This window comes from Anas platyrhynchos, chromosome 28 (assembly GCF_047663525.1).
Source record: "Anas platyrhynchos isolate ZD024472 breed Pekin duck chromosome 28, IASCAAS_PekinDuck_T2T, whole genome shotgun sequence".
Taxonomy (NCBI): Eukaryota; Metazoa; Chordata; class Aves; order Anseriformes; family Anatidae; genus Anas; species Anas platyrhynchos.
Window position 1 is genome coordinate 1,123,317 of NC_092614.1, and position 17,057 is coordinate 1,140,373.

General features: G+C 57.3%; 2 protein-coding genes across 2 annotated transcripts; one reads left to right on the top strand and one right to left on the bottom strand.

Moving 5' to 3' along the window:
• Positions 1-180: 180 nt before the first annotated feature.
• On the bottom strand, positions 181-9,127 carry RETREG3 (reticulophagy regulator family member 3). The gene is made up of 9 exons (XM_027445504.3): positions 8,873-9,127; positions 7,728-7,834; positions 6,130-6,160; positions 4,876-5,002; positions 4,111-4,195; positions 3,525-3,662; positions 2,951-3,030; positions 2,613-2,745; positions 181-1,996 (listed from the first exon to the last, which is right to left on the bottom strand). The coding sequence occupies exons 1-9, from the start codon at positions 9,049-9,051 to the stop codon at positions 1,563-1,565; spliced, it is 1,314 nt and encodes a 437-aa protein (XP_027301305.2). The 5' UTR covers positions 9,052-9,127; the 3' UTR covers positions 181-1,562.
• Positions 9,128-9,215: 88 nt separating this feature from the next.
• TUBG1 (tubulin gamma 1) lies at positions 9,216-16,550 on the top strand. Its single transcript, XM_038168602.2, has 11 exons — positions 9,216-9,377; positions 9,808-9,920; positions 10,479-10,646; positions 10,818-10,886; positions 11,836-11,915; positions 12,527-12,653; positions 13,296-13,382; positions 13,608-13,757; positions 14,991-15,143; positions 15,272-15,433; positions 15,863-16,550. The coding sequence occupies exons 1-11, from the start codon at positions 9,329-9,331 to the stop codon at positions 16,058-16,060; spliced, it is 1,356 nt and encodes a 451-aa protein (XP_038024530.1). The 5' UTR covers positions 9,216-9,328; the 3' UTR covers positions 16,061-16,550.
• Positions 16,551-17,057: the final 507 nt, after the last annotated feature.

The following is a 17,057-nucleotide window of genomic DNA, read 5'->3' on the forward strand; positions in this document are numbered from 1 at the left end:
ACCCTCAAAACAGCCCCACAAAAATGAAAAATCCCCCAAAAATGGCCCCTGCAGAGGGACGGAGCCCCTGAAAACAGCCCCCAGTCCCAAAAGCACCCAGCAGCCTAGAACTAGACTGTAAACTGTTGAGTGCCCGTGTAATACACAGACTCGGTGGTTTGGTATCACCCAGCAATCCTCGAGGTTTGTGACAGGCTCTTTACTTCAGATCCCAAAGTAGGCTGACATTTTCTCAGGTGACAGCTTGTCCTTGCAAGGCCAAACCAAAGATTTAGGCTAGTATAAAATTAATAAAGCCCCCACCTTACCCATGCCTCCTTAATTCAAGACAGTCTAAGCATCTGTACGGCCAACACTTTCAGGCAAGCAGATTTAGACAAAAAGAAGCACATACATGGGCGTTTCCCTGAAGAGGTAAGTTGTTTGCTGCACAAATGTGATCTGTATCAGTTTTTATGGCTTAAAAATAGCAATGGGAAAGCTCAGTGACTCGGAAAGGGCTCTCACACGTCTCTCCCCTATGGGTTGCTGGTTTGTTTAAGTGCCCACAGCAGGTAAAAGCTCTTCAGTCCCTTGCGGTTGGAGCTGGTGTCCTCTGTTCGATTCCTACTGGCAGGTTCTAAGCTATACAAAGCTGGGAACGAGGCCCAGAACAAAAGTGGCTGAGCAGGCCAGCTCCGCTTCTTCCCTCCTCCAGAAAACCTCTCCCTAGTTGTTCCCTAAGAGGCAGTGTCGGGGGAAATGTAGTATTGCTACTGTCCATGCCGGATGTGTTTGGGGATAACACAGGGGGTTTTTAGTAAATTGTTAGTCTGGTATTTTAAGAAAGCAACACAAGAACAGCTGCCACACGTGGATGTTCTTTGCAGGACTCTAGTCATCACAGTAGATGTCTTATTGCCATTACGTCTCTTACAAAATAGCATCACTAGAAAGCTTGAGCTGGAGATGAGTGGTCATTACAAGTACAAACGTTTGTGGCCGTACACCACCACGTCCACAAGGGGAGCAAGGTGTTCGTTTCTACCCAGAGCTGGATATTGCTGGGAGAGAAGAATCGGGATTTCTGTGCACATTTGAGGAGCAGGAAAGGGTTGTCTTAAAGACAGAACAGCATTAAGTCCTAGACACTAAGTCTGAGGGGAAACCAGTCCCATTCACCTTGTTGTGTATCAGCCCCGGAAGGTCGGCTTCCAGATTGTTCTCAGCGACGCTAATTCAGTCTGATTTGTGGTCTCTCGGCTGCAGACACCAGATTTATTGTCTTAGGTGAGGAAATTTGGAGCAAGCAGCATCCTGGCAGACAATGCAGGGCAACGCATGGGTGATTGTGGAGCCATCACATCAACACCTTTTCCCTACGAATTACCAGGGTGGTTTATTTTAAAATCCAAGCGAGGCTACAGAGTCACGGCTCGCAGTGGTGCTCCCAGCCAGGACTGGTTGTCATATCACTCGTACTCACACGGGAGACAATCTAGATAAGTGTGCAATGCTTCTTCCTTCCAGGATTCCCCTCCACGACACACATCAGAAAACCAGAAAGGAGGTGATGTGATTGCTTACTGGCCCCGGGAGCCAGCAGGATCCAGCTGGTTCAGCTCAGACTGATCCAGCAGTTCAAAGTCATCCCCTTCCGCGTCAGTGTCCAAGTCCGAGCTGGCCGTTCTGAGGTAAGTCTTTGCACCTCTCTGGGGATTGTCGCTGTGCGAAGAGCCCGGCTGAGCGGCTCCCGACAGCGCAAGCTGTATCATCCCCCTGGTGACAAACCCAGCTATGTTGTTAGTGAGATTCTGTACAGATGGCAGTGCGCCGGCTTCTTCCTGGTAATAAGGGAAGTGCAACTCTTCCGTTCCTTGCGAGCGGTAAGCCAGACTTGGGATCCCAATGCTGGTGTCATCTTCATCATCTAGGCCAGTTGCTTCTGGGTTGATGGAAGGGAAGTCAGGGAGATCCCTGGCAAAAGATTCTTCTGGGTCACTGTGACCATCCAGGTCTAGAAGAGGAGAGAGTATTTTAAATACACAGCACATGCCAAACACCCTGAAGGCAAGAACAGCACAGCACTCAAAATCTGGGCCATTACCTCACCAAGACAGACGGTCTCCTATCACCTCCGCATCACGCTGTCTTTAATCTCCCCCTCACATAGCTATTCTGGGTGCCTGCTTACCTCCCAGCTCACTCCCAAGGAATGCAGGTGCTGAACAAGAGGAAACTACCCTCTCGCTCAGTCAGCAGATAAGCAGAGGGTACAGAAGGGTCTTGGACAGGACGAGCTGGTTGTGCCTACACTATAATGACATGACCAGAGGGACAGGCCGGTCACGGTGACAGAGGCTGTGCTGCAACACACATCCCTGCGGTCAAAGACTGGCAGAGCTGGATCTGCCTTTGAAGAGCAGCTGAAATTGCTCTACCAAAGCACCACAGGAATTAAGAAGGAAGCTCTGCGCTGAAAAAACAGGTAGTTTCATCTCTACTTGGCCAGCAACAGACATCAAACAGCTAGACCTCAGGGACAGAAGGGAATGCATGGCCTCCCTCCAACCTGTCGCACCGGTGCCTGCTCAGCATTCCACACCTCTGAGGAGCTGCCAGTTTCCTCTCACCTTCTGATCCCTCTGTCAGTGGAGTCTGGCCCCTTGAGAGGTTAAACATCCCGTTCTCAGTGTAGGAAACCTCAGCATCTGAATGCTCCGAGTCAGAGATGGTTAGTTCCTTGGCAACCACGGAGTCATCCAGCTTTGAAACAGGAGATACATTAGAAAAATATTAAATACTGGAAAGCTAATTCCTCTGCCATCATCCAGCGGCTGCCTGTTAAACCCAGTCCTCATGAGAGGCTGGTATTTGAGACTCGTTTCATGTGTTACTGCCTACCCTAGGAGCTGGTGCAAGCAGTTCTGGACACCCACAGTACCCAGTATGTTCAGGTACAGTTCCCTACCTTGGGACAGAAAGCAGCAAGCTCCTCTTCACTGTCACTCCCATCATCCGTGCCCTCCTGATTAAGGGATCGGTGACGCACTGTCAGAAACCAGAGTCAAAGCTTATTATTGCTGTTAGGACAGAGATCTTACACCAAGAAAAAAAATTAATTGGCAGGCTTGGACGTAACACAGCATATTTGGTTCCTCAACAGAGCAATGGGATCATTTCTGACTTGGGCTGCTGCAGATCTTTTGCTGAGATTAACATGCTCAGCAGCAACCTTGCACTGAAAATAGGAAGGACTCGGTACAACTGCAACCTTGAACACATGGTTCTGACAGCTGAGAACTGACGCAGCTCAGCACCATGAAGAGCTCACACCACACGCTCACTGGCAGACTCCTGTGGAGGCAGAGCTGCCTCGCTTTGTCCCCAAAAGTACTTGCAAGTATTCACCAAGGGAACTGGAGTGACTGCCACGGGAGACGTGCAGGGCTATCCTACTCCACGACCAGAGGCTTGGTTTACAGATCAGTTCAGGTACGAAGTATCAGTGTCTGAAGGGCCAGAAACACCCTCTAGAAACTTACGCTGCTTCTCCCGCTGCTTCGATATCATGTAGCCTCGGACACTGAAATCCAGCCGCTGCAGAGCTGGCTCCAGCTTCAGGTACATGCGGTGCCCCAGCCTGTGGTAGACAGCCAGGGGCCACAGCAGGACGAAGAGCACTGAGGGAAGAGGGAAGGCTGATGAGAAGTTTGCACGGTGTGCTACCTGGCAAACACCTTGCCCGTGTTTGTGATGCAGTGTCACACACATCCAGAATGCAAGATCTGGGCACTGAAGGTGATGCTGCTTTAGAGTTGGTGCAATCACCTCTGCCAACGTAACAAAACGGAGAGGCCGACCTTTCAGTGCTCAGATCCATCGTTACTAACCACTCAGACATGTTGTGTCCGGACCAGAGACCTTAGAGCCCTGGACAGGAACCACCACATTCTAGGCAGAACACATTACTTTAAAATTTAAAGCCATTAACATGACCCTTCCTTTGGAGCAGGAATGGTTGCTGCTCTCTTTGGAGCAGAGCCTGACTCCTCAGACAATCAGATCCTACTCGTTTCTATCCCTTTTTCATTTTCAAGTCTGTATTTGGCATAGGGATCTTCTACTTACACAGCAAGTATGAGAGCAGGAGTCCAGGGATATACCGGCCCAGAACAGCCAGGAAAGTAAAAACTCCACAGACTAGAAGGCAAAACTGAAGACATGGGAGACGGTGAGTTTCCAGGGTTAAGCAATGGAATCACTCACTTCTTGACCATTTTGCTCCCTGCAGAATTCTAGCTAAAGTTGTAATTTAACAACAGCCAAGCCTTCCTAGTGCTACCCCATTCCAGGACTAGAACAGATTCAGGAAGCGTCTGCCTTCAGAGCCATAGGCAGCACAGCAAAGTTTCTTGCTTCGGATTATAGGGAGCTTCCCAAAGCAGGTATGCTAAAAGTGAGGAAGAGACTGAAAGAGAGAGAACTCTTTCACAATGAAGAACACAAATGCAGTTACAGGTTCCTCTTTGCATAAGCCTCAAAAACAAGAGCAACACAAAAAAAATGACACTTTTCTGCCTGTTAAAATCCACTGGCGGTGATGCATTTGACAGACACTTAAAAAACTAGAAAGCTACAGAAGGAGCACCTCTATTGCCACTTCACTAACGCAATCAACGTGCCAACGCTTGTTTTCTCCTCCCTCCTCCACATGATTATTCTGCTTGTGCTTTCTATTCCTCTGCACCACTTCACAGCCATGCCAAGCTGGGAGACTTCCCATGGTAACCTCCCCTGTTTGGAACGCGTTCAGCCAGCGCTGGATGCCATCACAAAAGGAAACCAGCAGAGGCTGGACAACTATGCCATCTGCTAACGTCTGTACATTCTCACCTTGCCAGGGCTTTGCCTCTTGAAAACGAAGAGATTATTGAAGAAGTTGGTCCAGGTCACCCATCCTTCAGCCAAATGGTGACAAAGTTCGGGCACTCCGAGCAGCCGAGGGTGGACATATCCCCAGCTGCAGTGAATGGGAAAAAAATCAGCAACAGATATTAATTACTGCATTGAATTCAGTGCAGACATCCCTTGTGACAAGCACTTGTCACCACACCACTTTCTCCTCTCGCCCAGCTGCTCAGCTCTCGAGAGGAGCATCAGCCTGCCTCTCAGAGCAGCGCCTTGCCAAGAGCAGTGCTCTGCATCCCCTTCTGCAGGCGTCTCCGTTCTCCCACAGCAGCTAAGGAGCAGTGATGTGAGTCACTCAGCCTCTTGCTGTCTTAGACTAGAGTTTCCATGCTACTGGAAGGGAAGGGGCACGGCAGAAGCAAATCAAGTGAAGCCATTTGCTTTCTCTGCATCGACTTGGTCAACAGCAACCCCCAAAAATTCAGCATGAGGCTTCCAGGCAGCCTTGTACCTTACTTAATAGATTCTGTTACTTTGGAGGTATTATCTTTGGCAGGTTCTATTAGTGCTTCTTAACTGCTAGTCACAGGAACCTGAAGCTTAGGAACAGCAATTCCTTTTGTCTTTGGGCCTCTTGCAGTAAACAAACAAACTTCTCTGGCAACAGCTCAAGTGATTTAATCAAGAGCTGAGCATCCAAGTGTGGCCGGGCAGCACAAGCAGGCAGAAAGGTGTGCCCAGAGAGAGGAAGGTGTTATTAGGAAGGCAACACCCAAACATTTCTCAACCCACTGTTATTAAAGCTGCAGTCAGGTCAGAACTATGCAGGAACAGCTTCTGGGAAATGCCTCTTTAAACGTTCCAGATCTAGTCTCAGAAGATTTCTTTCTTTCCAGCAAAAGCCCTAGTTGTTTTCCTACTGCTGGAGACCCACACAAAAGGAATTGGTTTTCAGGCAGCACCTCCAACCCGGGGGTGCAAGTGGAAGTTTTACAACACTCAAGCAAGCATTAACTGCCGGGCAATCTGAAGGCAGAGATTAACTATAACATAATGGCTTGGGCAAGTCAAAAACCTGTCACAACAGCACGACGGAGGGCTCCATCCTCACTGCATTAAGCAGTTCCCTACTCCCCTTCCTTCCTCTCTAAGAAGCCAACATTCCAAGCACGTGCAGGTACCAATTCCACGGGATCACAGCAAAGCACCGAAGAGCAGAGGATTCAATTAGTTTCCTACCTCTCATTGTCTAAGTCGTCAGGTCTTGCCACTAAAATATTAAGAACAGACACGACATTAGTTGCAAGGAATTTGCCATAAGAATGCTTAGCTCTTGGGATTTAAGTAAAGCTTTAATGAGTTGGGAGGTGCCTGGAAAAGACATTAACTGTTAAGAACCAGAGACGCATCACTCCGTAACACATTCTGAATTTGTACAGTGACGGTACAAGACTGCAAGAGAGCCTCCTTGCTGCTCCTCAGCCTTGTTGGACAGCATCTGGAAGGCTCTGGTTGCAGTAAGAGGTATTTGCAAAAAAAAAAGTTCCACTTTTATCTCCCTCCCTTCCCCTGCACACACCCAGAAGGTGAAGGACAAACAGTTTGCTTATTCGGAGCCATCGGATTTACGCCTTTTGATATTTTTTCACCCAGACCAAGGCTTGAAAAGTGAGCCAGGGATGTACCAGTTCTTCTGACGAGTTTAAATCAAGGTTATGCAGGAGCCAGGCGGATAACTCTCCACACTTCCCTCACCAGTAAGAACACTTTGGTTATAAAGCCTGCAGAAAGCTGCTGGCAGGAACCGAGTGAAGCTTTAATGTCTTCCAAAGAACTACCCAGAACACAGGCTGAGGCACAAAAGCTGGGATAGAACCTGCTCATTAGTTACAGAGCTCTCTCTGGGAGCATGGAAACCACATGCACTGCTTCAAAGGTCATCTGACCATGCAAAAGCAACAAAATCCTGCTTGGATTGGTATTATTCATGAGCATACTAATATTACAAACGAGAAAAAGAGCTGCTTTGTTCCCTGAAAGCTTAAGACTAATTTAATTAACAGCCGTTAAGATGCCTCTCCTTTTAATGAATTCTCTACTTTGTAGGCAAGGCTGGGACTCATCCCTGTCTTAAACCTTGAAGCTGATTTATTACCAAATCCGAGGAGAAATCCAGACATATTCCATAAACGCTTGCTTTTATATTGGATTTTTTAAATTTTAATTTCTTGCTCCTGTACTGAATGCTTAGAAGATGAATCACTGCTTCAAAACCTGCCCTAACTCTCACACACAGCAGCTGTTTCAAACATTACCATTTAGCAAAACGCTCTCTTTATTCTAGAGTTCTTCTCTTAGCAGAATATTCTGTACAACACAGGTTGCAGAGATCATTTCCTTGTAACTCAAGAATAGTTTGTGCTTCACTAAAATTAGACAGAGATGACAAAAGCCCCAACTGGTGAATATTCCAACACGCCATAAAACCACACCTGACGAGCGAACAAGAGCCTGGGGTGACACCCCACAAGCAGAAGCATCACAAACAAGTAGGCTACTTCATAACGTGCTAAAAGATCTCAAGTCTCTACAAAGCAGAATGGAAGGGGAAACTCAGAAGGTTACAAGACACTGGCAGAAAAACCTCTTGTTATTTACACAGGTTAGGGCTTCCCAGAGCAACTCCAGGAAGAACGTGCCTACAGCATTCTTGCCTGCTTCTGGATTCACACCAGAAAAAAGCCCTGGATTTTACCTCTTGAACTCCAAACGCTGCACGCTCTAGATCTAAAAACAGTACTTAACGTTCTGATATTAACTTAAACCTTGCAACTTACCTCCAATTTCAGGCCAGATTTTGTTCTTCCACTTATCTATACAAACTACTACAATAAGAGTAAACGCAACCAGGAACACCAATCGAAGAGAAGTCAGAGCAAAGAACCTATGAGGAAGAAACAAGCAGATAAATAACCAGCATGATCTGCCTGACGCAGACAAAAGGAGACACAAACCACCCTCACAACTTGGTTACAGCTACAGCAAGAGAACAGAAAGCAAGCAGTAATCAGGCAGCAATCAGCCTGCCCGCACTGCTTGGGCCAGGAGCTTATCTCACAGCCGCCTTGAGATGGTTTTACAGTATCTGCTTGTGTCATTTCTAGCACAACCACCCTCGTTTACAGCTCACGGGCCAGAGGCGAGCAGAACCTCCTGCCCTTCCCCTGCTGTTCACCCACCAGCTCAGTTCCTGCTGCCTGGTTTGGTGCTGTTATGAGAGGGACACGCTGAGAGGGACAAAGCTAAAGCAGAGCTCAGCGCTTCCAGCGCTTGTTGGACACAAAAACAGGTCACCAAGCCAAACTGCTCGCCCAGCAGCTCGGCCCGCAGCCCAAAACCCAAAGCGTAACCGGCTGGCTGCGGGAAGGGCTCTGAGGAGAAGGCAGCGCTCAGCAAACCCCGCGAGGGGCAGGAACGGGGGGCACAGAGTAAAGCCCCTACAGCACCGAGGGGCTCTGCTCGGGGTTTTGGGGGCAATTCCCGAGGTTTTGGAGGCTCTACACAGGGTTTTGTGGTCCTGCCCAGGGTTTTGGGGCCCTACCCGGGGTTTAGGGACCCTGCCCGGGGTTTTGGGGGCTCTACACAGGGTTTTGTGGCCCTGCCCGGGGTTTTTGGGGCAATTCCCGAGGTTTTGGGGGCTCTACACAGGGTTTTGGGGCCCTACCCGGGGTTCAGAGGCCCTGCCGAGGATTTTGGGGGCAATACCCGGGGTTTTGGGGCCCTGCCCCCCCACCCCATCCCCCAGCCCCCCCAGGGCTCGCTGCCAGGCCCCACACGCACCAAATCACCTCAGCACCCCCCCTCCCAGGCTCTCCCGGTCCCGTCAGTGCCCAGCAGGGCCCGGACCCTCCCCCCCGGCGCCTCCTCGTCCCGGTGCGGCCCTGCCCGCCCCCGTCCCCTCCGCTCCCCGGGGGCCGCTCACCAGAAGAGGCCGTGCGCCGCCACCCACCACAGGGCGCTGCGGCCCGGCCGCTCCCACACGAGCGCTGCCTGCAGGGCGCCCAGCAGCGGCTCGTAGGGCCCCAGGCGGCCCCGCAGCGCCGCGCTCAGCTCCTCCACCCGCCGCCGCCGCTCACCGGCCCCGCCGGGCCGCGCCGCCATGGCTCCCTCACGGCATCAACATCCGGCCGGCGCCAACATGGCGGCCGCCAGGGCGAAGGGGCCGGAGTCGCACTGGGCGCCGCCATCTTGGCGCAGGCGCGGTGGAGGCGGCCGGGCGGCGCGCATGCGCGTTGCCAGGGCGCCGCGGGAGGGGAGGGGGCGGTGGGGCGGAAGTGCGCGGCGCGCAGGCGCAGTGCCCGTGGCGGCGGGCAGCGGGCGGGAGAAGGAGGCGGCGGCGGCGGCGGGGAGGCGGGAGGGGAGCGCAGCGGCGGGCGCCATGCCGCGGGAGATCATCACGCTGCAGCTGGGCCAGTGCGGAAACCAGAGTGAGCGGCGGGGCGGCGGCGGGGCCGGGCCGGGGCGGGGAGGAGCGGGAGAGCGGGGCCCGGGCGGGGCTGGGCCGCTGTGAGGGAGGGGGCGGGGCTTAGGGAGGGGGCGGGGCTTAGGGAGGGGGCGGGGGCTCTGATTGGGGGCGTGGTGTGGGAAGGGGGCGTGGCCTGGTGCTGGGCGGGGCTTCAGGGTGTTGTGGGCGGGGCCTGCTGGGGGTGGGGCTGCAGGGGTGGGGGCGTGGCCTGCTGGGAGGGGGCGGGGCTTTGGGGCAGGGGCGTGGCCTGCAGGGGGCGTGGCCACAGGGCCTGGGGGTGAAGGGGGCGGGGCCTGATGGCGGCTGGGGGCGGGGCTTGGGGAGGGGGCGGGGCCCGCAGGGGTCTCTGCCCCCTACCCCCGCTGACCCCGTCCCCCCCCCGCTGCCCGCAGTCGGCTTCGAGTTCTGGAAGCAGCTCTGCGCCGAGCACGGCATCAGCCCCGAGGGCATCGTGGAGGAGTTCGCCACCGAGGGCACTGACCGCAAGGACGTCTTCTTCTACCAGGTACCCGCGGGGGCACGGCACGGGGGGCTGCACCCATGGGGGCTGGGGGCTGCACCCATGGGTGCTGGGGGCTGCAGCGCTTGGTGCTGCATCACTGCACTGATGGGTGCTGCACCCATGGGTGCTGGGTGCTGCCCCTTGCCCCAAGGGACGCCCCGGCTGCTCCATCTCTCTCCTCAGCAGCCCCCCCGTTGGGGTCAGCCTCGCAGCCTCAGCCCCTGTGCAAACCCCAGCAGCAGCCTGAGCCCCGCTCCTGCTGCCTGCCCGCTGCCAGCCCTCCCGGCCCTGCTCCGGGTGCTGCAGGGGAGGTGCTGGGGAGGCAGCACCTAACTGCTGGGGGAGAGCCAGCCCGCTGCGCTCAGGGGACGCTGTGAGGCACGTGGAGAGGCTCCGTGCTGTACAGATGTTCCGAGTTTCTCGCCCTCCTCTCCTCCGTCAGACGAGGGCTGTGTTGTGCTCTGCTGCGGCCAGGGGGTGGCACGCTCGGTCGCAGTTTCCCCGCAGTCAGAAGCCGCGCTGAGCCGCGGCTGCGTCCTGATTCACTGCTCCTCGTTAAAGGCAGATGACGAGCACTACATCCCACGAGCCGTGCTGCTGGACCTGGAGCCCCGGGTCATCCACTCCATCCTCAACTCCCCTTACGCCAACCTCTACAACCCAGAAAACATCTACCTGTCCGAGCATGGCGGCGGAGCTGGGAACAACTGGGCCAGTGGCTTCTCGCAGGTATCAGGCTCTGGTGCCCCAAAGGCATTGAGGCACGAGGCTTTACATCAGGCCAGCAGCTCCTGCAGAGCACCACGTCGCTCAGCAGGGACTTAGGGCTGATCTGGGGCACCCTGGGTCCAGTCAGACGTGGCGGGGAAGAAACCCATCCCATTCCGGTCTTTTTTGCAGGGAGAAAAAATCCACGAAGATATCTTTGACATAATAGACAGAGAGGCTGATGGCAGCGACAGTTTGGAAGTAAGTAAATTGAGGACTTTGGCTGTGGTTGCCCTGCCTGGTGGTTTAAGAGCCAGGCTGATGTTTTATGAGGTCAGGCTCAGTCCTTGCTGAGGTGCTGAGCAGACAGTGAGGAGGGAGGGGAGCTGGGGCAGCGAGGTCTTTTCTGTCATGACTACATTTACCAGGCTTCTCCAGAAATCATTTTACCTCAGTGAGGCATTTTTCTGCCCCCAGTGCTGCTTCCACAGGATACAGCCTGAAGGAGGAGTTCTCCCTCTCATTATCATGCTTTTTCCTTTCCACCCCCATCCCGTGGCTCCCCGGCAGCTCCGTGCTCTCTCTGGCTGGATCGAAGGGGCACCAGGGACACCAAGAGCTTGGAGACAGCTTTCAGGCCTCTTTGCTGCCTGCCTCTGGCAGGACCTTGGCTACCGTCGTGTAAACCCAGTTTCTGTGTGGGGACAGGCCCGGCTCGCTGGTGTTTGTGTCAGGCTGTCACATGGCAACAGAGAGAGGGAAAATGCGGCTTGAAAAACAAGCTGGCAGCTCTCAGAGCAGGTTGTGGGACCTGCAGCAAGGGGAGAGGAGCTGCCCTGAAGTTAGGTAGAGGGAGTTTGGCTTCAGAGACCCTGGAAGGCTTGCCCAGGGAAAGGGCTGAGAAGGTCCACGTCCATTTTATACGAGCAGCTGGGTGCTGAAGGTGACGTCTGAGCTGTCCTGAAGTCTGCTTTGGGCTGGGAGGAATCCAGGAGGCTCCCGAGCAGCGGTTGGACCTCGTGGTGTGTGCAGAGAAGCAGATTCCTCCCCCCCTGGCAGAAGTGGCACGAGGAGCGTGCGATCTGGAGGAGCCAGGGCTGAGCTCTGCCTGCCTTCAGCTCCCTCTCTGCAGCCCTGGCCACGCAGGGGAGGCTCTCACCCTCTGCCCTGCTCCGGGGGCTGACCCACGCCTCCTTCTGCTTCCTTGCAGGGCTTTGTGCTTTGCCACTCCATCGCCGGCGGGACGGGCTCGGGGCTGGGCTCCTACCTCCTGGAGAGGCTGAATGACAGGTGAGTGCTCGGCCCCAGCCCCTTCCCGCACCGCAGCAGAGCCTGGCCCATGCCTGGGCACCCTGCCAGAGCTGAGAGCTGGAGAGAGCTGACTCAGAGCCCCAGCCACCGCCCCCACCCAAACACTGTCTTGTGCAATCCCTGGCAAAGAGCCCGGGGAAGGGACGGCTCCTGATACGCCTGGGGACTACAGAGGCTCCGGAGCTGGGCTCGCGCTGTCCCAGCTCTGCCTTCCCTCGGCCCTTCTCAGCAGGCAGCTGCCTTCTGCCACCCTGCCTGTGCCGGGGAGGGGTGGGAGGCTGTAGCTGTGGGCTTTGAGCTGCCGTCCCCGCCTGTCGGAGCTTGCAGCCTCTTGAAAGGGCTGGCAGGCAGCTGCTGGATCAGCCTGCGGATGGCTCAGCCTCGCCTGTAGCTCCGTCTGGCTGCCTGCTCCCCGTGCTGCTGGGGTAGGCACTGCTGGGACAAATTCCCTCCCTGGGAGCCGACTCTGGCACGCAGTGCTGGTGACTCACGGCTGTCCTGAGCCCTGGAGACTGCAAAGAGAGCTGGTGGGAGGGGAGCGTGCTGCCTTGGCCCTGTTAACCCTTCCGAGGGCTGGGTTTTCTCACCAGGTATCCCAAGAAGCTGGTGGAGACCTACTCGGTTTTCCCGAACCAGGACGAGATGAGTGACGTGGTGGTGCAGCCGTACAACTCCCTGCTGACCCTGAAGAGGCTGACTCAGAACGCTGACTGCGTGGTAAGGGGGGGTCCCCAGCACCTCCAACCGGGCAGATTTGGTGGTTCAGGGCATGAGGACTCTGCTCTGACCCCTACCGAGCTGTCCTGCCCTGCCCCTGGGATCCAGCAGGTTTTCCCCACGGCAGCGAGGGGCTGGCTGTGCTTCCCCTGCAGCCTGCCACTCGAGCTCCATTCCAGCGTTGCTTCCAGCACCCACAGCCCCCAAACACGCAGCACCTTCAGCCCTCACCCCCCCCTCAGCTCCTCACCTCCTCCCTCCCAGCTCATCCCCGCCGGGAGCAGGGCAGGGGAGGCTCCGGCGGAGCTGCCGAGGCTGAAGCTGCCGTGAGGTGCTGGCCCAGGGGCTGTGCTCTTCGGGAGAGCGCTGGGGAGCGTGGCCAAGGCGCAGGGAAGAGCTCCCATTGACAGTGTCAGTTACGCTCCACGAATGAGTCAGCTCCGTGGTTTCCAGTGGCTGCCACCTGCCGCGGGAGGGCTCGGCCGGGCTGCGGCGCTCGGGGCCCGCGCTGGGCCAGGCTGCGGGATCCGGTGCCCTCAGACACGTGGCCGGGGCTGCCTTTTCCTCTGGGTGCCTCCTTTAAGCTTCACGGAGCTTTTTTTTTTTTCTTTTTCTTTTTTTTTTTTTTGTCCCCTCCTGCAGGTGGTTCTAGACAACACAGCCCTGAATCGCATCGCCACAGACCGGCTGCACATTCAGAATCCCTCCTTCTCTCAGATCAACCAGCTGGTGAGCTCTTCTCTTCCCTCCCGAGGAGCTGGCACGGGGCTTTCCCGGTGATTTTAATTTGGTTTGAGCTCCCCAGGCTCAGCGTGGGCAGCCTGGAGCCGGGAATGAGAGCCCCCTGCCCTTCCTCGGGGGCGGATTCCTGGGGCACCCCGACCTCCCTCGGCCCCGCTGCGTGGAACACGCTCCGTGGCCACGCAGTGACCTGCTCCTCTCCCCCCCAAAAAGGTTTCCACCATCATGTCTGCCAGCACCACCACGCTCAGGTATCCTGGCTACATGAACAACGACCTCATCGGGCTGATCGCCTCGCTCATCCCCACCCCGCGCCTGCACTTCCTCATGACGGGCTACACGCCGCTCACTACGGACCAGTCGGTAAGGCAGCCCAGTCCCTAAAGCAGCCCGCCGGGGGGCTCCTCCCGTTCCCCGAGGGCAGCAGGAGCTGCCACGCTCGCCTGCTGCCATCCCTCAGCCCCGGAGCCGTGGTGGGAGCTGTAAATGCTCGGTCCTACGCCGCGTGCAGCCACCTCGCCTCGCCTGACAGCCCGAGCGTGACGCCACTCGCAGCTGTGCGTGTGCTGGGCTGCCTCCTGCATGCCTCAGGTCGGCGGTGGCAGCTTTGGGAGAGCCGACAATGTTTGATTTGGCAAAAGGCAGCCTTAGAAATGATCAGAGCAAGCTCTGCCTGCCAGGCCTGTCGCCGCAGTGAGCCGCCAACTCAGGCCACCGCTGGTCGGTGTCACGCCGAGGCTGAGCGTGGTCTCCAGGTGTCAGCCCCTACCCCGAAGGGATGGTTGCCCCTCAGCTGCATCAAATGCTGCCTCTCACCTTCAGCTGGTCCCCAGCCTGTGCCCCCCTGGCTGCAGGGGAGGCCGAGGCTGTTTTGTTTTGAGACACTCACCTGCGTTGGCCGCATCTCAGTTCTGCTCGGGGCTAACAGCTGCTGTTCTCCTCTTGTTGTGTGCATTTCCTCAGGATGTTACTCAGAGGAGCAAATCTGAAAAACTGCTGGCTCTGAAAAGGGTATCGAGCGTGTGATCTGTCCTCCCAGAGAGGAGGAGTGTGGGGAGGGGTTCAGCCAGCAGCTCGGAGGGGACCTGGGCTGCCACACCACCAAGCTGTCCTCGCCGCGGGCACGCACCTTTGGGTGCTGGCACCCAGCGTGAGCACCCGGGGACTGCTGCAGCCCCCCACAGGCTCACTGCAGAGCGATGGGGTGTGGGCTGCAGTGGGGAATGACCCCATCCTCTCCTCCAGCCCTGCTCCTTGTCTCAGCAGCAGGGCAGGACGGGTTGATGGCAGCAACACAAAACGTGGCCCCGGTGCTCTGAGCTCTGAGCTTCACCCCTCGGCCCCTGCTGTGCTGCTGGAGGAGCTCAGCTCCCTCGGTGGAGCCTTGGCTGCTGCTCCAGCTCTCAGCCTGGCCGTGCCTGCGGTGTGACGTTGGGGTTTGCCCATCCTGCATGCAGCTTTTTGCACGTGGCTCCATCCCCTGGGCTGAGGGCTTCTCCCCTCCAGCTGCCCCCTGCTCCTGCGTGCGTGTGCGGGGCAGCGGGAGGGTGAGGGAGCAGCACGCCCGCTGCCTCTGACCCTGACCGCCCTTTGCAGGTGGCCAGCGTGAGGAAAACCACGGTTCTGGATGTGATGAGAAGGTTGCTGCAGCCCAAAAACGTGATGGTGTCCACGGGGCGAGACAGGCAGACCAACCACTGCTACATCGCCATCCTCAACATCATCCAGGGGGAGGTGGATCCCACGCAGGTGAGCTCCCACGGGGATAAACCATCGGGGATAAACCATCGCAGCAGTTCCTGGCACTCATGGGAGTGCTGTCCTGGGGCTGCTTTGCCCAGCGCTTTTCTCCCCCTTTTCTGCTCTTGTCCCACCAGGTTCACAAGAGCCTGCAGCGGATCCGGGAGCGAAAGCTGGCCAACTTTATCCCCTGGGGGCCCGCCAGCATCCAGGTGGCTTTGTCCCGCAAGTCCCCCTACCTGCCCTCCGCACACCGCGTCAGCGGGCTGATGATGGCAAACCACACCAACATCTCCTCGGTGAGTTCCCCCTGCACCACGGGCAGCAGCAGCCCCCTGGAGCTGAGCTTCTCCCCTTCCAGGCACATCCATTCCTCCTCTCGACCTTCCCCAAAGCCCCAGCGGGGCCTGCAGGTGCGGGGTGGGGGCCAGTTCTCTCCTGCAGCACGGCGGGGTTCAGCTCGAGCCTGGGGTCCCACCCTTCCCTGTAGGTCCCCATCCCTGGTGCTGCTCTCCCAGGAGCTCGATTCCTTTCTTCCTGGGTTAAAACAGCCCCAGAAGCACGAGCTGGTGGCAAACATCGGCCGGGGGCAGGAGCTGGTGCTGCTCACCGTCCTCCCTCCCGAGCAGCAGCCGGGGGAGGCTGAGGGCCCCGTCCTGGTGTCTCTGCGCGCGGGCTCCCCGGGGACCCGCGGCCCTCCTGACCGCCTCGCTGCTGCCGTTCTCCAGCTGTTTGAGCGGACGTGCCGGCAGTACGACAAGCTGCGCAAGCGGGAGGCCTTCCTGGAGCAGTTCCGCAAGGAGGACATCTTCAAGGACAACTTCGACGAGCTGGACAACTCCCGGGAGATCGTGCAGCAGCTGATCGACGAGTACCACGCGGCCACGCGCCCCGACTACATCTCCTGGGGCACGCAGGAGCAGTGAGGGCCCTGTGCGTGTGGGGGGAACGGGAGGGTCCCACGGCCTCCCCCACGCGTGCCAGCGGGGCTCGGCTCTGCTGTGCCCACCTTTAGCACCCCTCCGAGCTGCCCGGCCGCAGCTGGCATCGCCACGGTGGCTGCACACACACACGCAGGAGCGGCTCAGCACGGAGCTGCACTGCCCCTAAGACCCTTGGCAGGGGACAGCCTCTGCTCCACGGGCCCAGGACGGGACTGGGGCAGCTGCTGGTAGGGAAAGCTCTTCCCCTGGGAGCACGGCGCTCGCACGGAGGAGGGCGAGAGCGAAATCGGGGGGCCAGGAGCAGGCTTGGCCCAAAGATTTGGGTCCTGGGGCCGAGGGCTCTGTGTGGCTGAGCCAGTCCTTGCCCTGGGCACAGGCCGTGTTCCTCCTTCGCCAGATCAGGCCTGGGGCACAGGCTGTATCTATATTTTTGTAGGTTATTTTGCTTTAATAAAGGCTGTTCCTGCACTGACCCCACCTGCAGCGAGCAGCTCCGAAGTGGCTCGCAGACACAGCCCCCAGAAACCAGCGCTCACCTCACCTCGCCGGCCGGCCTCGGCACCCGAGGGGCTCCTGCTGCTCACCCGCACGGCGCAGGGTGGCCGGGCAGGGCCGGGGAGCCGGGTGGCAGCTGCAGCAGAGCCAGAAATACTGGAAGGACCTGCGGCACGGCTGACCGGGCGCCGGCACCGCCCTGCCTTCGCCTCCCGTCCCGCACGCGGGTGCCCGCGTTAATGTTTCACAGGGGCGAGGCCACGTGCAGGATGGGGGGCGCACAAAAAAAAAGCTCCCCACCATTCTGGCCCCAAGGTAAGGGGCTGGCACCTCGGGGTGGCATCAGGCAAGGGGCTGTGTGGTCCTGACCGCCCCGGGTGCGGGGCAGCGCTGGCCCCAGCCCAAACCCCATCGGCCCAAGGTGAGAATTAGCCTTTTCCTCTGACCGTGTGGCACGGAGCAGCGGGCTAAAAATACTCGCCGG